Source organism: Taudactylus pleione, unplaced genomic scaffold (assembly GCF_031769625.1).
Source record: "Taudactylus pleione unplaced genomic scaffold, aTauple2 ptg000086l, whole genome shotgun sequence".
NCBI classification, from domain to species: domain Eukaryota; kingdom Metazoa; phylum Chordata; class Amphibia; order Anura; family Myobatrachidae; genus Taudactylus; species Taudactylus pleione.
Window position 1 is genome coordinate 20,918,186 of NW_028284488.1, and position 26,634 is coordinate 20,944,819.

A 26,634-nucleotide genomic window follows, 5' to 3' on the forward strand; every position below is an offset into this window, starting at 1 on the left:
CGGGTGCACCCGCGGGTCCAGGGATCCGGTATTTTTCGCCAAAGCAGTCTACCCCGCTAACCACGGGCATCCAAGGCAGCAGGGACGGGGATGTCTGGTCCCCAGCGCTCTTCTAAAATGGGCAGCAGCAGGAGGGAGAAGCCCACGGCGTGGACTGAACCGCAAATTGAGACAGCGGCTTCTCCACAGAGGTAGGCCCCGACCGGGAGATGCGGCAGCGGAGGTCAGCCAAGAGAAGCTCTGAGGGTAGGCAGTGATCTGGGGGCAGGAGACGAGTGCGGGGGTGTAAGTTACCCCCAAATCCACCTTATGAGGCCAGGGGGAGCAGGAGCCAAAGTGTAGCGCGTCCGCCCTGGTTGCCGGCAAAGCCACGCCCCTGTACTTTGTAAAAAAAATAATTTTAATAACTAATACCTGTGCTTACAGATCTGCTTTTGATGTGCACAATCTAGATTTAATGTTGGTCTCATTCAGTATTTTATTATAAATATTTACATATAGGATAGTCTAATGCACTGATTCCCCAGTCTGCTGATCTGATCCGCCAATCGTCTGATCACATCGGCAACCCTGCTTGCTGATTCTGACCATTTTCGGGTCAGGGCTGGGGAATTTAAATTGTTCATTATTTTGAATATTCCCGATTCCTCGACCCCGGCGTCAGCAGAACAGGGAATTGGAGCAATCCATCTCGAATGTATGAGCCCATTACAGTATATTTGGGTCACAATTGTTTTTTTGTTTTTTGTTTTTTTTTAGAATAGGAGCAATTCCCATAAGTTTGACTAGTGATGGAGTGGAAGTCTGACTGAAGAAGGTCTAATAGGTAGTGTGAGGCAAGTGTTGGCAATCCTCTCAATAAGCTGGGATGGGTCGGGATTTACAGATAGGACAGTAACCTGAGAAATAATTTAGGTCAGAATTGTGTTTCATAATGGGAGTAATTACCACATGCTTGAATAATGATGGAAAAATACTAGTGAAGAGGGAGATACTACATATGTTAGTTAAGGCGACCCTGAACAACTAATTTATTAGAGCTGTGGTTCTCAACTCCAGTCTTCAAGTACCCCCAACAGGTCATGTTTTCTGAATTTCTTTAATCAGGTACAGGTGAGTTGCTCCATTTTGCAGGTAGCAAGATGTAGGAGAAAAAGAATAGGGTACAGACTTCTTTATTTGTGGGATCAAGAAAAAGATGCCAGATGGTAGTTACATTCAAATTCTCTTGTGTGCTGGTACCAGTATATATAGCACTAGATTGTATGTGTCTTTTATTATTCTGCACATGATCTACTTGTGATATTGGTATATGTTATGGTTTTTAGACTTCTGACTGCTATACTTCTGAGAGTGAAGCTGAAAACATAAGGCAATTGAAGGCGCAGCTGTTCCGTCTTCAGGCTGAGAAGGCTGATCTGCTTGGGATCATATCAGAGCTACAAATCAAACTCAGCAGCTGTGCTTCTGAAGACTCATTTGTTGAAATCAGAATTGCAGTAAGTTCAGCGTTCTTGTACAGATAACATTGCAAATCTAGTTTATAGTAGTGATTGTATAAACTGCATTTGTTAAGGGTCATTATATTTTATATTCATTCTTGTAATTGGTGAAAATACAAATAAAGTGGACAGGGATGGAGCAACTTGGGCATACCCGAGCATATATAGAGTATTTTCGCTCTGCCAACAGTGTGTCTGCGGGAAATGGAAGGGGCTATGCCAACATGTAGCCAATTTGAGCATCTAAACATTAACCGGACCATGTAATGATCACATCATAATAAAGTGGAAATATTGTGCTGTTCATCTTGTTTCCTTAATGGGGGGGCAAACGTGCAGTCTTCATGTCCTGTAATTACATCTGTAATTACATCTATTATCATTCCGGAAGGGACTATACAGAACAACAACTTCCTGCACTTACAAAGCTAACCTATGTGATTCAAAGCATCTCTCCAGCTTTAAAGGGCATTTCCACTTTGCAGATTCTATTAGATAGTCCACTCAGTGGTATGACTCTATACATAACAGGTCTGACATTATGCTCCAAGCTGAACACAATACTATTATTTTGTAGTTGACTAATTTGTTTGGTACTGTCCTCTCTGTAGGAGAGGAGGGTGCCAAAGGAGATGCACCACTTCATGTGGTTGGAAAATCATTTTTAATACAAAGTGGAAAAGTCCTATAATATGCCCACTATCTTTTTAGTCATACTTGGAGAGTTATAAAACAGTTTGTGAAATAATATAAATGATTAATCTTACCCTGTCTTAGGAACATGAGGTTGGTGCAGAGCTGAATGAAAACAACGTAGATGACAGAGCGTCAACTCATGATATTATTTCATACAGGTAGATATTATTGTATGGTTTAGCAATATGAGCCTTGTAACCCTACAATCATTTTTTATTTTAATAGATTTTTTTTATTTTTCTTTGCTGTGCCTCTAAAGTTATTCTGTCTAGAAGTATTGTGAAAGCTGATTGAGCTAATTCCCTTGAACACAGACAGCATAAGCCACGTAATGACTGTCTCTCCAGGCTTTCTTAAATCTGTGCAAAATAGTTTCATGACCAGCTGCTTGTATGGAAAAGTCTTTGGATGGAGTTAATTTTCATGTCTCACCATCCCATTGGAGAATAGACTTTTTGCATGATAACGTTATGGAACAATTACTAGTCCTTCAGAGAGATCCCCATCTTTTTACGAAGTTATGTATTTCCATCAATAGCTCTACTGTGATACATTGGTCAGCCTTGGACCTATGGGGGAGACGTCATGACTTCTCTCCCATAGTGCTCAGTGCACTGCGGGAGGCGGAAGCTGGAGCTCAGCAGTAAACTCCAGCCTCCGGCTGCTGCTGTGGGGAAGGAGCCGGGTGCCCGCTGGTAACAAAATTTCAGTGGGCACCCAGCAAATATAGCCTCCATGCGGAAGCTGGAGGGGTTGGTGCGGGTAGATGGAGTAACGGGAAGGGGGGGTTTCTAGGTACTCGGAAACCCCCCCTGCGTGCTCGTATGCACGTATCCAAGGCTGCCCTACTTCCTGTCAGAGGCAGGAAGGGGAAGGAATGTTGTAATTGTGCAGGTACAGTCCTTCCATGTAGTAGTCTGACATAAATATACTTATGTTCCGTACAAAAACCAGACAGCGTTTTATATTGCAAGCACTTGGTGACTTTTTACGACTTCACATTCCAATACAAAACACTGCAGGCGGTTATATAAATGGTTGGAGATGTAGATATTCTATGTATTAAGTCATATTGTTGGTAAAATAGTTGAATGGTGATTTTTACATGTCAGGACAAATATACCTAAAGAAAACCATGCCATTGAATCAGAAGAAGAACTGGCAGTCAGCAAACTTCTTCATAGTTTGCGTGAAGAAACCGAAAAGGTAGAACGGCTTCAGAGGGAGTTGGCGAGTGCAAATGAGAGGTACATTTAGTGCACAATAAGATACCATGTGTCTTTTGTCTTTAAGTTTTATGTAAAATAAAGTGTATTCTATTTTGACTCTTGTGCTGTGTGTGAATTATATTATAAGTCCCATCAAGATCAAGGACTAAGGTGTTTGAATAATGTTTTACAATTGTGCAGAACTGATACATTATTATTATTATTATTATTATTATTATTATTATTGTTACTGATATCATCTTAGCGCCAATATTTTAATTTTAAGTGCCATTATTGTACCATTATTACACAGTAGTAACTATAACACCACCACAATCCTACACAGTGGGAATCCATATACATCATATTTGCCTACTCTCCTGTAATTTCCAAGAGACGCTCGAATTTAGAGTAGACAGCCCTCCCTATTCAGTGAAGTGGGAGGGGCATGATGTGATGTTATGGAACGCGTCATGGCCCCCACCGCATAATACTGCGAACCGTGTCATTACATAGTAGAGAGAAGGCCACAATGATGCACTTTGTGGCATCTTGTCGATCCCTGACCACCTTCTCTCTGGATCTACCAGAGCACAGCCTGGAAAAGTAGGTAAGTATTACATACAGGGCCTGATTCAGACCCGGTCGCAAGCGCTGAGCGCTTGCAACCGGGTCGATGGTGGCCCACACCGCATGTGCACGACCCGGCTAGCGATGGACAGTTCGTCGCTCCGAGTCTCTCACCAAAGGGGGCCAGCTGTCGATGTTGAGTGACAGCTCGCCCCCTTTGGTGGGTGGGCCGGGGGGGTGGCTGCCCAAATGGAGGCATTCCCATGAGAACGCCTGCTGTTTGGGGGCGGCCCCACTGACATCACGAGTGATGTCAGTGGAGAGATTCCGGCTCTGTTAGAGCCGAAATCTCTCTAGGGCTTTCTACCACAAGGGTCTCGTCGCAAGCCCGATGGTCGTGATAGTCTTGACCACCGCGACCATCATCATGGCCGCACGCAATAGCTGTGGGTGGTCACCCACAGCTATGTGAGCGGCCAAGAGGCCGATCCAAAAAAAAAAAAAAGCCCAACCCTGATTCAGAGCGAGCACTCTGTCAGAGCGAGCGGCTCTGAATCAGGCCCACAGTAGATTCATGTACATTATTTAGTTGTGGATTCCATGTAAGATTGTTCTGCACTTTCTTTAGTTTGCAGTAATTCTGAAGTATTGTATATTGAAGTTTATATATGTTGATACTTGTTTAGTAGGCATATGTAATAATAGTATGTTTGCTTAATTTTGTTGTAATATTAGGGTGGTTTAAGTAATGAAACTAGTTTTGCGAAAATATGTTTTTAACTGTTTAAGGTCCGGATTCAATCAAGTGTGAAAAGTCGCGTTTGACGAAAAGTGTTCGCAGGGCGAAGCTTTCGACCCCATTCTCCAGTTTTTATGCGATTTTTTTTTCCGCGTATTTTCACAATGTTCGTTCCCGCTTTTCACCCTATCCACTTACAAAATACATGAAAACACATGTGCGTGATAATTGCGCATGACGAAACTAGCAAAAAAGTTCAGCACATTTTTGGGAAATCAGTCTGTACCCCATAAAAAGCCTAACAGACACTGGAAATTCATATAGAAGTGTATTAATAGCCCTAATAAAAGTATTTTGGGTTCTTAACTTGAGTCAAATGGCTGTTATATGTATATTTGCATAAGTGTGGAAAAATTATAAAAAGCTATTTAAAAAAATAATAATTGCTGTAGTAAATTGGGGGAACATTAAAATGGGTGCTAGTATATTTGTGTCTATAAAGTCCAGTTTTAAAAAATGTTAAAAATACACCTACTGCAGCCACCTGAAATTCTAAAAACACCTGTCCCATCCATACAGCCCCCAAATACCTGACCCAGTTTTTCAAACCCATTTTTCAACACTTTTTACATTTTCACCCCAGAAGTGACATATCATTATTACGGGGAATTAAGCTAATGTAAAAGTTATTTTTGCCTAATTAGTCATTAGGGAAAGGGGGGTGTCCAAAGGGTTCTGAACCAAGGCCCTGATTCAGAGCTGGACGCTCTGAATCAGGGCCCATCTCCATTAATATGGAGCGTCCTCCTGGACGCTCGTATAGCTGTGGGTCACCACCCACAGCATATACGAGCGTGCAGGATGATGGTCGCGATGGTCTTGACCATCGCGACCATCGAAACTGCGAGCAAAAGCCTGCGGTTGAGTTATTCAACCGCAAGGCCAGGAGTGATTTTGGCTCTATCAGAGCCAAAATCACTCCCACTGACATCACTAGTGATGTCAGTGTGGCCGGCTTCAGACGGTAGGTGTTCCCTTGGGAACGCCTCCGTCTGGCAGGCACGCCCCTGACACGCCCACCAAAGGGGGCGTGCTGTCAGTCACCATCGACAGCACGCCCCCTTTGATGAGACACTCCGAGCGAAGGAAAGTCCTTCGCTCGTCGGGTCTCGCTCATGCGCACGACGGAGCTCCCTCCGTCATGCGCATGCGCAGTGCGGACCATCAACCCACTTGCGAGCGGACAGCCGCTCGCGAGTGGGTCTGAATGAGGGCCCAAGTCCCCACATTTTTAGCCAAAAATAGATATTTTACAAATTTTATCTCTTGCTCTGAGATGGTGAAAACTTTTTGTCGGTTTCTGCTTGTGGAGTTTTCGCACAAGCGAACAGTCCGGCAATTGGATAGCGTGATACGCACTTATGAGTGAAAAGTTTGCATCTGCGAACTCTTGATGCTAAACACCACTTTTCGCACCTAAATAAAATAAGTCCCTAAGTTGGATATTCATACTGATAGCAGAAGCTGCGCAGACGGGAGCATGTAATCGCTGGCTGAAGAGGGAACATTCCTTGTTTGGATGGCCTGACCACAGCATCAGCTGTGCTAAAGGGTGACATGTATGCTAGTGGGATTGGGTCGCTGTAACTCTTCCTGCTTCGCCTCCTTACTGAGACAAAGCAGGAAGCAGTACCGATGATATTTAAGAACATCTCGTCTGACGGAGTGGGAGAGTGAAAACTCCCCCCTCCAGCAATCCCTGTTAAACCCCACAGTGCATCAACCTAATGCTGATATGCTGTGTCTTGCCTCCCAGCTGGCTTTACTGGGCCTGCTCGAGATCTCACCTGCAGCCCGGAGCCCGACAGCCATGGACAGTGCTGTCCCTGCTGTGGTGATAGGGCAACAACAGCTGCAGCTGTCAAATTCTATAGCTGCAGCTGTCAGAACTGACCGTTTATACATTGCCTAGCATATCGGCGCACTGTCTTGTAGATAGCAGCACCGATAATGACAGTGTCGCTTCCCTGCATTACCACATACAGGGAAGCGGTAACTGCAGCACCTAACGTGCGCAGTTACCAGTTTCCCTCCTACCGCCCCTGTAGGGGGGAAACCAGTATGAACTGCAACTGAAGTCTTAATTACACGAAGAGCTATAGAACTGCATACAGCAGACAAGACCTATGCCCTCACCCTATGGGGTTTCTTTCTGATGAACGTTTGCAGAACGTCAGGAGCATGATGTTCATCCAGTGTGTAATACTGATAGTTTGTTTAAGGCACAATAACTTAAATATTCAAACAATGATAATTGGTATGAATGTAATGTGCTACTAATGTAGTTGTTTATAATGGTGTTCCGACTGAAAATATAAATCATACCATCACAGATTGTCAGAACTGGAAAATAAATTGTCTGATTACGCAGACAAAGAAACTGAGACTGAACCAACTGTGGAGCAGATTGACAAAGAGTCAGAAGAACCTGTGAGTAGGTGTGTGTGTGTGCGTGTATATATATATATATATATATATATATATATAAATTTATATATTTATATATATTTATTTATATATTTATATATATATATATATATATATATATATATATATATATATATATATATATATATATATATATATATATATATAGGTTGAGTCTCCCATATCCAAATATTCCGAAATACGGAATATTTTTAGCATGACTGTGAAAGTGAAACCATTGCTTTCTGATGGTTTAATGTACACAAACTTTGTTTAAAGCACAAATTATTAAAAATAGTGTATAAAATAACCTTCAGGCTGTGTATATAAGGTGTATATGAAACATAAATGAATTTCATGTATTTACACAAGCTTTTTTTGATGCACAAAATTATAAAAAATATAGTATAAAATGACCTTCAGGCTATGTGTATAAGATGTATATAACACATAAATGCATTCTGTGTGTATATTGGGGTCCCATTCTCAAGATATTTCATTATTTTATGCAAATATTCCAAAATACGGAATATTCCGTTATCCAAAATACCCCTGGTCCCAAGCATTTTGGATATGGGAGACTCAACCTGTATATATAAAAAATTTATTTATATAGTGACAGGAATCACATAGACCGGACTAATATATAATAATATTTATTTATATAGTGGCAGGAATCACATAGACCGGAGTAAATATCAGGATTAGTTTATTTTTACCCACAGGCAGTTTTACAGGCAAGTGCAGGATTCACAGGACAGGTTAGTTCTTTACAGCCAAACAAGGTTCACAGAGTCTTTACATTACAGCAACACAAGTTCTTTATTAGACCCTCAGTTCCAGGACCTCTAACAGTAGCTACCCCCTGGCCTACCAGGGCAGCTTGTCCACCATCAGAAGCCCGGTCTGTTGTGTCTGAAGACCTTTTACCACAAACTGACAGGTGCCTGCAATCAGCTGCTTTTCAACACTGGCCAAAAGAAACACCTGGCTTGGATTCTCTCCAGCCACAATCCTGTAGTTCTACAACCAAGTCAGATTTGTGCTGTGTCTGTCACACTCATTCCCACTTAGCTTCAACCACCTTGGTGAAGCTACCGGTTTCTTAGGCGAACATACTTATAGTCTCCCAAATTCTTGAGAGCCTGTTTTTCTGCCTGTGATAGATTCGACTTACCACTGTATACTGTAGGGTTATGTCCCTCAATCATCATGTCCATGTGGTCAGCGAAACATTTGATGTTGACATTCGACATAACTGGTATAAAGGTAGATTTCTTATGTATAGTATGTGCTTCTATCTGGTCAGAATTTGGGCCATAATGTTCAGCTAGTTTAATTCTGTTCAAATTTAAAGAGGTCAATCTTATTTTGAAATACATCTGGCAAGTGTGTAGGGATGAATGACAGGCCCTTATTAAGCACTTGCCTCTCCTCAGTCGTCAATGGATGTGTTGATAGATTGAAGACTATATCCTCTTGTTGAAGGTCTTTTTTGGCCTCCTGCGCCCACTGACCTCCACGCTGGGTGCGGGTTCTTGTGTGAAATCCAGTGTGGCCCTTATAGCCACTCCTAAAGGGGCCCTCTGACTGTTGGTGGATTGGGTCCTGTTTACACATTCCATGTCACAGGAGGATACTGCGCCACTTGAATTATCGGTTTCAAATGCAGGTTGTTTCTGCCTCCTAAATCTACGTCTTTTGTCTTTAATAGGGCCTCTGTTGTAAGGCCAACTATACACCCTTTGCTCAGCGTAATCTCTCGTCACAGCCTGTATCTTGGATTTTTTGTATAATATTAAATCTGCACAATATTTTTCAGATTGACTGGTTAATTTGCTGGACCAATCTTGTGAGGTGTCAGATGAAATTTTATAGGAATGTATGGATTCAAATGTCGCAATTTTTTCTTTATAAGGTTCCTCAATAACAAGTTGTATAAGATCAAATGAGCACTTATTAAGGACCGCAGCCCATCTGCAGCAAAATTCTGTGTTGTATCTCCCGATCGTCGGGACTTTTTTTATGTGGAAACCTTGGGGTATCTTTTGTCCCTGTAATAGTTAGACAGGGATACCCCGTGGGAAAAAAAATCCACATCACGCTTTTTCAGTTTAATTCATTGCGACACCAATTGCTCAACTGTCTCCTCTCTCTGATTTAACTGGGGTGGCAATACTACTGTAAAACAGAACAATAAAAAAATGGTAAAAAAAAAACACAATGCAAAAGTACACAAATATACACGAAAGTAAGGTACAAAACAACAACACAGAATAACATTACGTTGACAAAGGGACAATCTGTATTTACTGAGAATCCATAGATATCAAACCATAAAAAATAACAAAAAAGAGAAGATAACTTATAAATGGAACTGCAGCACTAAATACAACCAATACTGTAGAAAGGTGTCAAACCTGAATCAGTAAATCCACATGTCTAGTAACAAGACCTAGACTGCAGAGTGTATGAAAAGAAAATGAAAGCAATTACTGAACAACTAGAACAATAAATCTGTAACACACATTTTACAAAGCAGTCACAGCAGTAATCTATACTATTGACCCCCATAATCACACTAAGGGCCAAAATATAGAGCCAGCAGGTAGAAAACCTCATAGTGGTGAGTACTGAACCCCGAAAACATTCTGAATCCACATCCATAGTTGAAATGGAAACATGGAGTAGATTAAACTGTTTCAATGAGTACTATAAAATATAAGTAAATAAGTAAAACATGCAATAGTAATGGTGATCAATTACCAAAAACTTTTTATATTACTCCTCAAAACAGTTTAATGTACTCCTGGTATCCTCTGGCTGCAGCCACAATGAGTTTCCCAAATTCTGCCATTACAGTCCATGTTTTAACGATATCCATGCTTAATTTAATCGTCTGGTTTGGGCAACTCTGCACTAGAGAATAGTGCAGTATCTTGTTGTTTGCTGATCAAACAGGCTGATATCTGTTCAGGAGGACCAGATGGGGGTTGGGCGACTGGCGGCAGCTGCTGATAAAGATATACCTAGATGTTTTGAACCCCTCCAACCCCCGTGTACATAGGACCCCACTGTAATTTCACTTCCCATCCTCCCATAAACAATAGAGTCCCCAGTGTCAAAAGATCCCCAGCAATATCAACCCCCACCCCAGTAGTGGTAATAAGTCCCTGTGGCATAACGGGCAGCATTACCCCGCCCCCCCCCCCCATGTCCAGGCCCCTCCTTGCACTTTTACGTCCCAGAGTGCTGTTCGCAAGGCATTCTGGGGCGCGATTCCTGCAGTGATGTTGGCGATAACAGATAGCTGCATCACTGCAGGGGGTCCGGGTAGTCAGAGGAGATGTGCAGAACGGATCTGTTCTGCAGAAGCTGGGGGACAGAGAGGCTGGCGTGGTTGCATGTGATTCGACCTTGCCAGATGAAACACTCTGCGACCATGCCAGTTAAGTGGTTAATATATATTTTTAACAGCTACCCACAGGCACCAAAATAGTCATTGCAGTATTGCCACGTGGCCACTGAAACCTTGAGATCACTAAAACCAGAGTCATGAGCCTTTTATTAACATGTCATGAATGGGGGAATAACCTTTATTAGCAATCCTAGCCCCCATCTTTTACCAGAATATAGTCATCTGGAATTCAATATGTGCTGGCATTCAAAGATGATTGACAATAATTCTATTTTATAGCTGTCTGGGGAAGTGGAAACACTAAAACAGAAGGTTGTGGCACTCAATAAAGAACTTAATGACACAAACGAGAAGCTGAGTGTGGCTCAGTTGGTAAAAAACAATCTGCAAGAAAGGTAAAAATGCTGATTGTCATTTTCTCATCTGCTCTATAAATGATTTGGTTTGTGTGATGTGCAAGTGGACATGCACTATTTCAATGTTAAGCAGAGCCGCACTTTTTGAGACATAAGAACAACTATAATCGTTGCCATTACATGACACTGATGACATTTACCAGGGAACTTTCTTGAATCATGATTCTCTAGAGTATCAGCATTTTTTTCACGGCACCCCTAGGCCAAAAGTTTCTTATTGAGAAATTCCACAACAATTATTAGGTAAATTGTGCTTACCTGTCATCCTTAGGCTCAGTTATGTGGTGGTGGACAGGGTAGCATTTGTTTGTCCACATATTTTATGATTGGCCGTCGTCAGCACTGCATTTGCCTAAAACATTGACCATAAATAATTTGATTTGGTCCTGGACCACTAACCTGTTGGCACCCCTGCAAGTGCCCCGCAGCACCCAGTTTGGGAACCACTGACATACACTAAGGCAGGAGTTTCTTTTGTTTTGTTTCTTTTAACGTTTATACCCATATGATTGATGCCCCCCTAATTGTGTTTCACTTATACATAAGCAGTCTCGTCTTTGGCGGCAAATTAAAAACCGTGAGCAGATTTAGAGTTGGAAAGGGGCACATCACAGCTTAACTCTACATTGCGGTGTTAAAATAAAACTAGTATTTTCTCTATAAGCCAATACAGTTGTATTTGCACTTCTCGCATCAGAGTATGGCCTGTCCAGGTACATGTGTTTCACCTTTTATTTCCATTTTGTAAATGAGACTCTTTATCTTATAAGAACTACTATATCATTCACCGTAGAGGTTACTTTTATACCATTATCTTACTTTTCACTTAGCTTAACCTGTAGTTTGTTGATCTGCAAAAATGACTTGCTATAATTGCTGCCATGAAAGGTAATTTTAATACTGTAAATTTATTTGTGTTTTTTGCATATAATAAAATGATAAATACTGTCTGTTGTTTTTATACGTATCTAGCCATAAATCCAAAGAAACATTTTTGTTCTCATCTTTTCAGATGCATGTCTCTAGATAAAAAACTACTGGACAACCAGGTCGCTCTGGATGAGAGACAAACGCTTTTATATTCCATACAGACATTAGAGCTTCATGTTGAGAGCTTGAAGTCAGAAATCAAAATAGAGCAGAGCAAATCAGAAGAACAGAAGTGAGTGAACTTTTTAATTGTATCAGCAGTGTACGTGTGTGTGTGTGTGTGTAATTATATATGCGACAGTGAAATTAAAAGCGCCAATTAGTGCTAGAATGAAAACAATATATCCATAATAATTTATGTACATATGTTACTCTAGAGTGCTAAATTGTGCAATCATGTGAACAATCAGTGTAAAATATAAATTAGCGCTTAAAATATGTAAACATCTCATCTGCAATTGAACAAGGATATACCCATATACCATTAAAATCACAACCACTGAGGTATATGGCAAAAAAAAGTAATTTAATAAATACAGTGTAAACATAGAGCAGCATTAACGTGGAGCTGACAAAACCAACAGAGAACACACAATGTAAATTAGATTCATTTAAAAAAATAAATAACTAGAATTAACTTATCTGGTTCTTAGTAAGGTAGGATCATGAAAGGGAAGATAGTGGAGCACCAACACGTTTAATCTGATTTGCAGATTTCATCAAGGGGATATGGATCCTGTGCAGTATCCCAGTATATATACTCCACTAATGGGGATAAATTCGCATCAGTCTGATTTCATTATTACGGGATGTAGTCAGCATCCCAGCGTGCGGGATGCTGATGGTCTAAATACCAGTGCCGGAATCCCGACAGCGTCTGGATCCTGGCTCCAGTATTCCAACAGCGTTGGGATCCCGGCTCCAGTATCCCGACTGTCGGCATCCCGAAGGTGTGTATCAGGGGTTTCGGGAGGGTTAGGCACTAGGGGGATGGTTAAGGTTAGGCACTAAGAGGGGGAGGGTTAGGGTGTTGGGGAGGAGGTTCGGTTTAGGCACTAGGGGAGGCGATTAGGTTTAGGCATCAGGGAGGGAGGGAGGGTTAGGGTACGGGTTAGTGTTAGTATAGTTACCTACGGGTGTCAGGATGCCGCTGTCAGTATTCTGACCAGAGGCATCCCGACCACCGAGAACCCATACTTAACCCTATTATTACATCACTTCCAGTTAGCATCATTTCCTGTTTGTGAAAAATTATTAAATACACTTTCTTTTTTGAGCATGTGGCCTGACTGTACAACATGTAAACCGCCATGTTTACAAATAAAAACACTGCAACAAATACATTCTTATTATTAAATGTAGTCTTTAGCATTTCCGGTTTACGGCATTTCCGGTGGTGTCACTTCCGCCCAACTTTTGTGTTCCAAAGTTCCAGTGCGCATGTGCACCAGTATGTATAAAACATGGACAGTGGGGCGGCATTCCCTTTACCAATTCCTCGATCCCTGGTGCCCTCCATAGGTACTCCTAGCATTGATTCAAACACAAAATGCAAATTACGCAGCATTCAGGTAATATAGCAGACACAGCAGGTGTATTACAATGTTTTTATGTACTTTATTCCATCGTCATCAGGTAAGAAAAACAGTACAAAAGTGAACATACCTTATAGCCACCACCCCACATGTCCATCCAGCATCCGAGGAGACGCCTACAGATTAAGTCATTATCAGGCACCGGTTGCCATGGCTGCAAATCAAATACAAAGTGCATAATGCAGACAGCCTGCTTGTCTGCAGTACCTGGCAGCACAAAAATTACAACACACATCTATTATTAAACCCTTCATTATATAAATATAGCAAAATACCAAAATATAATAGTATTGTATGAAATTGTAAATAAATTACTACATGAAACAGCCACTATCCGATCATGGGTCATATAAAGACCCTAGGCTCTCACACATGGCTCTATAGCACTATCACATTATAGACATAAAGGATTAAATGCAGATCTATGAACCAGGGGAGTAAAGAATGCAAAAGATATATCTATAGCTGCAGGGGTAGTATCCATCAATAATATAGTGGACAATCCTCCCAAGCTAAACCAAAATTTCACATCACCCACATGGCAGATTAAAACAGCATCAATTGGATTATTTTTATCACGGTGAAACTTTGAGTGATCATTATAAGGAGAAACGCATTCCGAGGGGATTTAGAGTTAGAAATTCGCCTACTGTTGGTAGGTTTTAAGCTACATTTTGTAAAAGAGGGTTCCCTGACTTAAATAAGTGCAGCTTCGATTTAATGTTATTAGTAATAGAAGAGGCCAGCAGAAAATTGTCTGTTCAACTTGAAAAAATTGCCTCTTTTGAAACTATACACGAGCACTTTAAAGAGTGATGAGACCAATAATTGGGTGGAGAAACTGAATGGACAAATTTCTACATATAAAGTTGAGTAAGGTGATTGCTGTTTACGAACAAAATCATGTTTACCAATGGATTAGTGGTGGCTAGAGAGAACGTGGGCGCAATTTGAGGTATGGTTGTGTAAACAACGACCGATGTCTGACTCCTCACCAGTGACGATGATAAAAACAGTGGATCAACTTCTGCTATGAAGGCTGCTCCTTTAGGGATGGAAACATACAAAACATTAAGAACCAGGAAAAGATTCACCTGATGGGGTGGTCAGGGGGCAAGGTCGCAGAAAGTTAGGGGGACCTACCCCCCCCACACTAGAGATTATAATATTCATTTTATCTTCCCACCCATTGACTGACGCTGAGACCAAGGTATTGAGTGAAGGGCTTTCCTTTGTACCTACTGTACGTTTTGATGGTATACAGTGGGAGACTGAAAAGTATAAGTTGAACCGCCAATTGAAACTTCATGAGCATTTCCTTGGCTCTGAGGCCCAGGTTTCCTCCGCATCATGCGATACCACTATCCACCGCAAGTACGTAGGCTACAGAGAAAATCTACGTTGATCCTATTTCTAATAACTCTGCTATTAAAACCTTCAACCGTATGTTGAAGCAGGGTGTTGCGGATGTTATTATTCCTGCTGTTCCAAGAAGGAGAATGCAGCGTAATCTCACTTAGGGGGAGATGTACTATGCTCTGGAAAGTGATAAATTGGAGAGTGATAAACTACAAGTGACTCAGCTCCTAATTCTCATGTTACAGGCTGTGTTTGAAAAATGATAGGTGCTGACTGGTTGGTAGTTTATCACTCTCCAATTTATCACTTTTCAGAGCTTAGTACATCTGCCCCTAAAAGTTACATTGTCCCCATTAGCAGCTGAGAGCTGACCATACTATCATGGCGCAGTACGCTACAAACGGGGACATATGTCCCCCTCAGTTGCTCTGCAACATGCCCATGATCGGGTAATTAGTATCTGCCCCCCTCTCGGGCCCCTGCCCATATTTGTCTGTCATATTGCTTAAAAATAGATAATCAAAGTATAAGCTCCAGTCTTCTAGTTAAGAAGTGTTCCCTGAAAAATAAAAGTCCAATGATCACATGTTACAAATTAGGAGAGATTGGGCCTGATTCAGACCCACTCGCGAGCGGCTGTCCGCTCGCAAGTGGGTCGATGGTCTGCACTGAGCATGCGCACGACGGAGGGAGCTCCGTCGTGCGCATGCGCCAGACACGACGAGCGAAGGACTTTCCTTCGCTCGTTGTGTCCGATCAAAGGGGGCGTGCTGTCAATGTTGATTGACTGCACGCCCCCTTTGGTGGGCGTGCCGGGGGCGTTCCCACGGGAACGCCTCCCGTCAGAAGCCGGCCCACTGACATCACTAGTGATGTCAGTGGGAGTGATTTTGGCTCTGATAGAGCCAAAATCACTCCGGAGCTTGCGGTTGAAAACCTCAACCGCAGGCTCCGGCTCGCATTTTCGATGGTCGCGATGGTCACGACCATCGCGGCCATCAAAATGCACGCTCGTATAGCCTGTGGGTGGTGACCCACAGCTATACGAGCGTCCAGGAGGACGCTCCATGAAAATGGAGCCCGGCCCTCATGCAGAGCGTGCGCTCTGCTCAGAGCGTACGGCTCTGAATGAGGGCCTTTGTGTTCAGTGAGGCTACTTATCTTGTTTTGTTCTATGATTGTGGGAAATTTAATTTATGGCATAAATATATGGAATAGTACAATGGCTTCTATTATTATTAGGGATGTGCAGGCTCGGATAGGTTCGAATCTGCACGCCGAGTTCGGATTTTTCCCTCCAAAAATCGGGTCTCAGAAAGAGGCAAAACGTCATCTTACATAGACAAACATCATCTTCCATGGTCTTTTGTCCAGGAATAATGATGTTTGTCCGTGAAAGATGACGTTTTGCCTCTTTCTGAGACACGATTTTTGGAGGGAAAAATCTGAACTCGGCGCGCAGATTCGAACCTATCCGAGCCTGCACATCCCTAATTATTATGCTTAACCCAAAGTGGGAAGTAGTGGAGAAAAGTTAGAAATACGTTCACTCCCTTCATCTCAGCACATGTAAGCACATCTTTTCTTATTGCCAATTGTTAGTATCACACAGGTAAATGTGAATGTAGTGGTTCTCACTATGTGCTAGGTATCACTAAGAAAGCTTAAGTGGACATTAGTTTTCTGTCAAGAAGGAACATGCCAATGTGTCACATCTCCATGTCACTTTGGGGGTGATCCTGAGTCGGACACATCTCACAATTTCTAGCCGGCAGCGCAATGGGCTGGTGTGCACATGTGCCACGATGTGGCGAAGTTGCAAGTAGGTGCGTGCATGGCATATAATCTGCGAATGGAGACTAACGTGACGTGGCATTTCTGGGCGGCGAGTATCAAGAGGCACATGGCAGCTGTATCTGATGGGAGTGCCGTACTTGTATCTAAACCTCCGTGCAGTTCTGAGTGGTGAGTGCAGGAAAAAGCAGCCTGTTTCTGACTCTTCTCTTGGGGCTGGTGCAAGTGGCAATAGTAATGATAAGGGTTGCGGCTGCAGACACTAGAACAGTGGGCAGGATAGACTTGCACTTTCAGACTCACCGATTTGCGACTTACTTTGGCGGATTGTAGCATTAGCATATGACAGGAAGTATAATGCCATGGCCATAGGGAAATGCAAAAGAGACTGACTCTGAACTGGCCCCTTTGTGTGCTTCTCACTTAACGCCTCCTGACATTTTTTCTAATATCCTTTTGTTTTTTGTTTTACAATAAACCCAATAACATGTAACCCTTTCTTCCAAAGGCAACTGGTGACTGCACTTCAGGAAACATCGAACAAGCAGAAATATGACTATGATCTCTTAAGAAAGGCAGAAGTAAGTGTTTGCAGTATAGTTAGTGTGGGGTTTCATGTGCATGAGATGTATTGCCTTTGTTGCCCTGAGCTTTAAACATATAGCTGCTGTTACTGACGGTTAGAATTATTGGTCCTTTTTTCGCCATGTCTGCTTGGCAATCCTTGTTTGGGACACCTGACTTCAGTATGATGGCCAGATCTAGATATCACATGCGACTGTTGTCGTGTTTCTTTCTACTGATGTTCATAGTGTTTTCTATTAAATTCTAGCATATTCAAAATTGTGAGAATATTAAATGTTGCTCTGTTGACAGGGCCGAATCTAGGATATCTGTCACCCGGTGCAAGGCAGCAATTTTGCACGCCCTTTCTTCCTGTACCTTAAGTTTGTCCTTGCTCCTCCATAAGGCAGTGCACTACTCAGAAGTCCCTGGTATAGTGACTTACATTATTCCACACACCATAATGCCCATTACACATTATGCCACACACTGTAATGCCTATTACCAAAGTGCCACTTACATATTTGCCCGACACCATTTTATACCCCACAGTAAGGCTTCTAATTACTTTAAAATTACCTGCTCATTGTCAGGGGTTTAATGCTTGTTGCCAGGGGGTTTATGCTTGTTGCCAGGGGGTTTATGCTTGTTGCCAGGGGGTTTATGCTTGTTGCCAGGGGGTTTATGCTTGTTGCCAGGGGGTTTATGCTTGTTGCCAGGGCGTTTATGCTTGTTGCCAGGGGGTTTATGCTTGTTACCAGGGGGTTTATGCTTGTTACCAGGGGGTTTATGCTTGTTACCAGGGGGTTTATGCTTGTTACCAGGGGGTTTATGCTTGTTACCAGGGGGTTTATGCTTGTTACCAGGGGGTTTATGCTCGTTGCCAGGGGTTAAATGCTCGTTGCCATGAGGTTTATGCTTCTTGCCATGGGTTTCAGGCTCGTTGCCAGGGGGGCTTATGCTCATTGTAAGGGGGGTTTATGCTCGTTGCCAGGGGATTTCACGGGAGAAGATGCAGCTTTCAGCATCTTCTACGGGAGAAGATGCAGCTTTCAGCATCTTCTCCCAGTGCCGGGAAGTTGTAAGTTAACTGTTGCAACAATTAAGCACTAGTAAACCAATTAAAAATTGCTAGTAATAATCTTGTTTATTAACAATTGGTTATATGTCAAGCTGCACTGTTTGTATGTATTTTCATTGTTTGCTGCAGAAACTTTGTGGTGCCTTAAAAATAAAAGAAGTTAATAATAATACTTTAAAAAAAATTCTAATTGTGTGTAGCACCCCATCTAATAAAAAGTAACTTTGTATGCAATTTATACTGCATTTAATCTAATCAAAATTAAGATACAGAGCAAGATTTTGCTAAGAATATTCTATTCTTATTCATCATCATTATTAGTATTATAATTACTGCAGTAACAGATTTTACCTTGGGGGTACCTGGTCTGTAATTTAGGTAAAAGGGGCTTTTCATGTACTGTATAGTGTCACAGTTAAACTGCACTGCCTGACGACACTCTTCAGTAATGATGTCTGAACAAGCCCTACAAGTCAGGGCAAAATGTGCTTTTCACCTTTTGTAAGACATGTCAAACGTCAAAAGAGAACGACACATAAACTTAAAACAGAACAAAAATATATTTTCCTTCAGCCATGTGGGGGTTAAGTACAACCCACAAAAGGCAGGGCACTTACAGTGACAAAAAAGGCTTTTTACAGCTCTTCATACTGCTGACATCAAAGAGCAGTAGAGTGCTCCATTATGTAGACACGCAGACCACTCTACCTCCCTTTTAATGTACGTCTCACAAATGTAAAACTCTCTTTGAAGGCAGTGGGAAATTATGTTGTGGTATTGGAGTGTCCACACGAAGGACACGGTTGTCTAGAACATCTCCAGAAGCAGAATACCATCTCAGTACAGCTGCTGTACATAGTCAGCTAAGCTCTCCATGCCGTTGCCATCTCTGTTGCCCCACTGCCTCCTTGGTGGGAGTAACTGCCTGCTAAACATGGGGAACAAGTGAAATATTTCTAAAACTGGCTAATTTCATGTTTCCACTTGAAATTGTTTCTTCTTGTTCCAACCTGTAGTCACTACAGATATTGAATGAAATTCCTGTCTGCAATCAGTTTGTTTGAGTTATTATTGGAAGATGAGAGTGCAGCTGATTTACAATAGCTATACGCCCTTTTCCCAACTGCTGCTACAATTGATATCCAGTATCCTCATGTATCAAGTATTCCCTACAAGATTGTCAGCTCATTTAGACAGTCATATTTACCTTCCATTACATGTATGTAATTTGTATCTTGATATGCTATAATGTTCTTTCTACTTCAGGGTCCATAGGGTATCCACAGGATACCTTGGGGTATAGGTGTGACGTCAGTCGCAGGGCACCAAAGAGTTAAGCTTTCAGCCTCCCAGGATGCACTAGGTCCCCCTCCTATACCCCGCCCCCGGGCCAAGGCATCTCAGTTTAGTTTGGTGCCTGGCCGGCGTCGGGTGCACCTGTCGGAGTGGGGGCTAGAAGAGCCCCTGAAGCTTTCTTCAGTGCAGCTGTGGCTGCACATCTGGATGTACAGCATGGACAGTCAGTCCTGACGTCCATGCTGTCTTCCCTACACCCCCGCCGGTACCAGAACGCCGGTACCGATCCGGGGATGCTGGTGAGCATCTGGGATCACAGCTAGCGGTGACCCCAGATGTTCCGGACCATGGCCGGATCCAAGGGGGACAAAGGTAAGCAGCGGGGTCCCGCGGTGGGTCCCCGCTGGTCACATGGTCCTGAGTCCCCAGGCAGGGGGCTCCCTGGGGACTGGCTGCAGCGTGGAGCCAGGTACTGAACCTGCGCTTTCCACTACCCCCTGGGACAGCGGACCGCAGCAGAGCGGTAGCGCTGCGGCGTCCCAGGGGTTAAATGCATGCCAGGGGAGCGCGCCTTCCCTGTCTCACAGCCGGCGCCTCCCCCGCTGCACACAGCCCTCTCTGCACTGTGCTGACTGGTCCTGTGTCAGCGCTCCTCCCCCAGGCCAGCTTCTCTCTGCTCCTCGGCGGCCATCTTCTCTGCAACGCATGGTGAACGCTGCTGGAAGTCTGGAAGGAAGCATCGTGGTCTGGGTCCCCCCGCATACCTCTCCTCCGCTGTGGCTCAGGTCTGTGTATGCAGCGCTGTGTCCTACCAGGCCCTGTGTCTGTGTAGTTGAGTGATCAGCGCTGTTAGTGCAGGAATTGTTATTTCTCTGCATTGTATGTGACTGTGCTAGTGCTGCCTGTAACTTTTCTTCTCTAAACTGTCAGCTTTATTACTGTCCCTGTTCTTTCTGCTAAAGCCCTTGCGGTGCGGTGCTGCAGGGTGGTCTCTCGCCTATTTAATACTTAATTGGTGAGAGAGGTCACATACGTGGTGCCATCATGTCTGAAAGTGATTTTCCCCTCTGGCTACAGTGTACCACGTGCAAAGTACCGTTAGCGGAGGGGGAGGGTAGCGCGGAGGGCCTTTGCCGGCAGTGTTTGTCCATGGCGTGGCCTATTACGGTTACAGCACCGGTACAGGAGCCGCCCTGGGCTTGTTTCGCTCAGGCGTTAACAGCTTTAGTGGGCCAGTTAGCTCCGCAGCCCGCGTTTACTCCGATGGGTTTGTCCCAGCAGTCTGTGGTGTCGTCACCCATGCAGGGGTTCCCACGACAATTGGTGGTACCCCACAGTCTCCCTATTTCCCCGCTCCCGGGTTCTCAGGAGCCAGCGTGGGTTAACTCCCTGACGAGTTCTGTACAGCACTTGTCGGATGTGTTGCAAGGGGAGTCTGTGATGCGGCCTCATAAAAGGCCGGTGGCGTCTCTGTCCGCTCCTTATGAGGATGACGAAGGGACGTCTGATGATGGGGAGATTCTGGATCCTTACGATCAGGAACCTCTCCATACTAAGGACGCTGATGCTAAGTCCAAAGTATATATTCCTGGACTTATTCGGGCGGTCCGCACAGCCTTGGTGATTGAGGACGAAGTTCCCCCAGCGGCTAAATCTAAGTATGCCTTTTTCAAAGATGTGAAGGGCGATGCCACAGTCTTTCCTCTTTCGGGTCAGTTGGTGGACCATTTAGAGGAGGCGTGGAAACAACCTGGCAAAAGATACCAGCCGCAGAGACGCCTGGCGGTGGCTTATCCGTTCGCGGATAATTATTTTGCTAAGTGGGAATCCCCTCCACAGGTGGATTCTCACGTGACCCGTCTTGTCCGTAGTGCCACATTGCCGATGCCATCCATGTCCTCCCTTAAGGATGCTACGGACCGCAAGGTAGAAATCTGCCTGAAGTCCGCTTATTCCCTTGCAGGGGGGCAGCACGGCCGGCTATGGCCATTTGCTGGGTTGCCAGAGCGATGGAGCGCTGGGCGGATTCATTAGAGGCTTCTTTTGAATCCGACTGTCCGGCCGAACAGGCGGAGTTGATTGGCAATCTCTGTGATTCGGCCACCTACATCAGCGAGGCGGCTCTAGACATTAGTACTCTGGTGTCTAGAATTTCTTCAGCAGCGGCAGCTGCTCGTCGCACCTTGTGGCTGCGATCCTGGAAGGCGGACGCAGATTCCAAGAAAGGTCTGGAAGCGTTGCCGTTTACCGGAGAAGTTCTCTTCGGTCCGGATCTGGATAAGATTGTGGCCACGCTGGCGGCAGCCAAATCTGCTTGTCTTCCGTCGGCCGCTGCTCCTTCTGGTTCTGGACCATCGTCCTTTCGGTCATCTAGGGCCCAGGGCAGGCCCAAACCACAGTCGTTTCCTCGACAGGCTGGCCCTAAGAAATCGGTCAAGCCCCGGAAACAGGCATGGAGTACCAGACGTCCGGCCCCCAAGCCAGATGACAAGCCTGCGGCCTGACGGTCCGGGTCTCCCCTTGGGGGATCCCAGGGTGGGAGGCCGCCTGCTGCAGTTCTCCCGGTGTTGGTCGTTCACTACGACAGACACTTGGGTTCTGGAGGTGGTCTCTCACGGGTACGCCCTCTCCTTCCGGCACAGACCCCCGGCTCGATTCTTCACCACGGGTCTACCATCAGACCGGAACAAGGCTACGGAGCTGCGGAAGGTATTGCACACTATGCTCCAGGCTGGAGTTATAGTGTCTGTTCCATTCTCCCAGAGGGGCCAGGGTTTCTATTTAAATCTATTTTTGGCACAGAAACCCAATGGGTCATATCGTCCGATTCTCAACCTCAAAGCACTCAACAAGTCTTTGCGGGTCCCGAAGTTTCGGATGGAGACCCTACGGTCCATCATTCTGGCGCTGGAACCTGGGGACTACATGGTGTCATTGGACATACAGGACGCTTACCTGCATGTCCCTATTCTTTTGCGCCATCAAGAGTTCCTTCGGTTTGCAATCCGCAGCGACCACTTCCAGTTTCGGGTGTTACCTTTTGGCCTGGCGACAGCACCACGTGTTTTCACCAAGGTGATGGCGGTCATGGCGGCTTCTCTGCGGCTGCAAGGAGTCCGCATATTGCCGTACTTGGACGACCTGTTATTGGTGGCAGGATCTCCAGAGCTCCTGTTACACCACTTGGACCTGACCATTGCACGGCTGCAACGGCACGGCTGGCTAATCAACTGGCAGAAGTCCACTCTAATCCCGTCTTGGAGGATTCTGCATCTTGGAGCCTTATTGGACTCGGGACAGCAAAGGATCTTCGTGACGGAGGACAAGATCTCTGCTTTACAGTCAAGGGTGCGCAGTTGTCTGCACAGCCGCCGGGTGTCCTTACACTCGGCGATGAGGTTACTGGGCTCCATGGTGTCGGTGTTCGACATGGTGGAATACGCCCACTCCAGACCTCTGCAGCACCTGATCCTGTCCAAGTGGAACGGGCTGCCTCAGTCTCTGAAGTTCCAGACGATTGTGCTCACCCCGGAGGTTCGCCTGTCCCTTGCGTGGTGGTTAAACACGACCCACCTCAACAAGGGATGTCCGTTCTGGGTTCCAAATTGGGTCCTGTTGACAACGGACGCCAGTCTTCGGGGCTGGGGAGCAGTTTCGGGTCCACACTTGTTCCAGGGCAGGTGGACGCCGACAGAAGCGGAGTTTCCAATAAATATCTTGGAACTCCGTGCGGTCTTCAATGCTCTCCTGCAGGCACAGTGGTTTCTCCAGGGTCACCCGGTGCAGATCCAGTCGGACAATGCTACCACAGTGGCCTACATAAACAGGCAAGGAGGAACTCGCAGTCGGGCGGCTCTCGTAGAGGTCTCTCGGATCCTGGTTTGGGCGGAGCGCAATCTTCCGGCCATATCAGCGGTCTTCATCCCGGGAGTGCTAAATTGGGAGGCGGACTTTCTAAGTCGCAAGGACGTTCATCCAGGGGAATGGTCCCTGCACCCGGACGTTTTTCAACTACTGGTGGACAGGTGGGGTCTTCCAGAAATCGACCTCATGGCGTCCCGGCACAACAACAAGTTGCCGGTGTACGGGTCTCGCACAGGAGACGAAGGGGCGTCTCTGGTGGATGCTCTGTCCGTCCGGTGGACGTTCAGGTTCACATACCTGTTCCCTCCGGTCTCCCTTCTTCCATGGGTAATCCGGAAATTCAAACAGGAAGGAGGGACGCTCCTGTTGATAGCTCCTGCGTGGCCCAGACGGCACTGGTTCTCAGACCTTCAGGGTCTGTCCGTGGACAGTCCTCTGCGGTTGCCGCTACGACCGGACCTTCTGTCTCAGGGTCCTTGTCTTCACCCGGACCTGACTCGGCTGTCTTTGACGGCGTGGCTGTTGAGACGGCCATGCTGAGGTCCCGGGGGTTTTCCAGCTCTGTGGTGCGTACCATGTTACGAGCTCGGAAACCGTCTTCCGCGAGGATATACCATCGCGTGTGGCATACGTTCTTCCAGTGGTGTCGACCGAGAGGTTATGCACCGCGGGAGTTTCATCTGTCTCGGATTCTCGCCTTCCTGCAAGCGGGACTAGATCATGGGCTTCGCCTTGCTTCTTTGAAGGTACAGGTTTCGGCCCTATCTGTCTGGTTTCACCGTAGGATTGCTACAATCCTGGATGTGCGCACCTTTATGCAAGGTGTTCTCCGTATTCAGCCGCCGTTTGTTCCACCTGTGGCGCCTTGGGATTTGGCTGTGGTCCTGAGGGCTCTCCAAGGACCGCCGTTTGAACCACTGGGCTCAGTGGATATTAAATGGCTAACAGCTAAGACTGTTTTCCTTCTGGCCATTGCTTCGGCCAGACGTGTTTCTGAGTTAGGGGCTCTTTTTTGTAGACCCCCTTTCTTGGTTTTTCATGGGAACAGGGCAGTGCTCCGCACTCGGCCCGAGTTTCTTCCCAAAGTTGTTTCCCAGTTTCATGTTAACGAGGAAATAGTTGTTCCGGCCTTTAACTCACCGGGTCTTTCCGTGGGTGAGGCCTCTTTGGATGTTGTGCGGGCCTTCAGGACTTATGTTGACCGCACTTCTTCGTTTAGGAAGTCGGACGCTTTGTTTGTCCTCTATGGCTTCCGTAAAAAGGGTTGGCCTGCTTCAAAGCAAACTTTGGCAGCCTGGATCCGTATGGCTATTTCTGAAGCTTATCTTCATGAAGGCCTACCGGTCCCTCCTTCTCTGAAGGCTCATTCCACTAGGTCTGTGGGTCCTTCGTGGGCAGCTCGACGTGGTGCCTCGGCAGTTCAGATCTGCAAGGCTGCTACGTGGTCTTCTGTCCATACCTTCGTGAGGTATTACAGGTTTGACACCTTCGCCTCTCAGGATGCTTCCTTCGGACGGCGGATTCTCCTTTCTGCACAGGAGCGTCCCCACCCTTAAAGGATACTGCTTTGGGACATCCCCAAGGTATCCTGTGGATACCCTATGGACCCTGAAGTAGAAAATATGAGATATGGTAAGAACTTACCCTTGTTATCTCTATTTCTACGAAGTCCATAGGGTTCCACAGGACTCCCGCCCTGTCGCACCTGTGCTGCAGATGGGCTTTGCTCTGGTCACCGGTTTTCCGTCTCCCTCTGGTGAGAATGTGATTCTTGTATGTGTCCAGATCTTTGTTCTCTCTCTTCCTTCTCCTCCTCCGGCCTATGGCTTGGTAACTAACTGAGGTGCCTTGGCCCGGGGGCGGGGTATAGGAGGGGGACCTAGTGCATCCTTGGAGGCTGAAAGCTTAACTCTTTGGTGCCCTGCGACTGACGTCACACCTATACCCCAAGGTATCCTGTGGAACCCTATGGACTTCGTAGAAATAGAGATAACAAGGGTAAGTTCTTACCATATCTCATATTATACAGCAAAATGTCATTATAAATCAAGAATAATAATAATATTACAAGGGAGCTTAGTTTTTTTGTGCCCTCAGCTTATGGGGCTAGCAGGTGTTCACTGTTTTACATCAGCAATCATCTCTCCCTACTTATCAATATTTTTAGGACCTTTTAACCTAACCTACCCTGTACTATTACTTCAGTGAGGATTGGATCCCCCTGGTTGTCACCTTTGTAGGACTCTTCACTGCAGGAGTAGAGTGACTGCTTCTTTTCCCCTGTTGAATTGAATTGGCTTCATTGGAACTCCAAGGCGCTAGCATTAGGGCTTTTCAGCATCCTTCTGATGACCAAACCACTTTCTCTGCCAGTATAGTACCTTGTTTATTTTTGCCTGGATTAATTTTGTCTACATAGCATCTAGGTTCTGTATTACATTAATCTCCAAATAGCTTGGGGGGTTTTGCCTGCACTTGCAGCTTGCCTGACCCCTAGAATTCCACTAAGCCTAAACAAAAGCTAGCCAGCCAGTCAGTCTAAGCTCCCAGACTATTAAAGCCCCATATATGCCTAATATGTGAAAATCTGCCCATCCGTGATGGATTTTACCTAGGAATTGCAGCCCCCCCAGTAAAATCTGTCACCCCCACTGTAGTTAACCGGTGAGTTTGTGCACTGGGTGTCTTCAATGGCAAGCATTACCTACTGATCAAACGCCAGACAGGCATTCCCAGGGGGAGGTGTTTTATTCTGACTGGGACTGTCATTCCGGACTGCGATTAGCAGAGAGAGCGCTTCTAATGGAAAGTCACTCTCCTGCCTTCCTGTCAGTCCTACCTGGCTTCTAGAGGCTACAGCCAATGCAAGCCGGTGTTTGTGCGTATGCGCCGGTCGCAGTGCCTGTCTGCTCATTATCAGCTTCTGTCCACAAGATGGATAAAGAAGAAAATTGTATTCCTGTACTCACTGGTAAACCCATTTCTCTGAATCCAATAGGGGATACACACATCTTTCCCAGAGTTTGACTGTTTAGCCCTTTGTCTTTTTAGCAGAGAAGTGTCTGCCTTGGAGTCAGACCTGTTGCTTTTTCTTGTTTCTCCTTTGGTAGTTGGT

At 45.2% G+C, this 26,634-nt stretch overlaps 1 protein-coding gene across 1 annotated transcript in view; it reads left to right on the forward strand.

Moving 5' to 3' along the window:
- The window catches only part of OPTN (optineurin), a 73,012-nt gene that overhangs the window by 31,810 nt on the left and 14,568 nt on the right, over window positions 1-26,634 (forward strand). Inside the window, exons 4-10 of the mRNA XM_088468769.1 lie at window positions 1,329-1,499; window positions 2,280-2,356; window positions 3,311-3,445; window positions 7,109-7,205; window positions 10,900-11,015; window positions 12,049-12,198; window positions 17,223-17,295. Of these exons, the coding sequence (XP_088324895.1) occupies window positions 1,329-1,499; window positions 2,280-2,356; window positions 3,311-3,445; window positions 7,109-7,205; window positions 10,900-11,015; window positions 12,049-12,198; window positions 17,223-17,295 (819 nt within the window). The remainder of the gene's footprint in view (window positions 1-1,328; window positions 1,500-2,279; window positions 2,357-3,310; window positions 3,446-7,108; window positions 7,206-10,899; window positions 11,016-12,048; window positions 12,199-17,222; window positions 17,296-26,634) is intronic.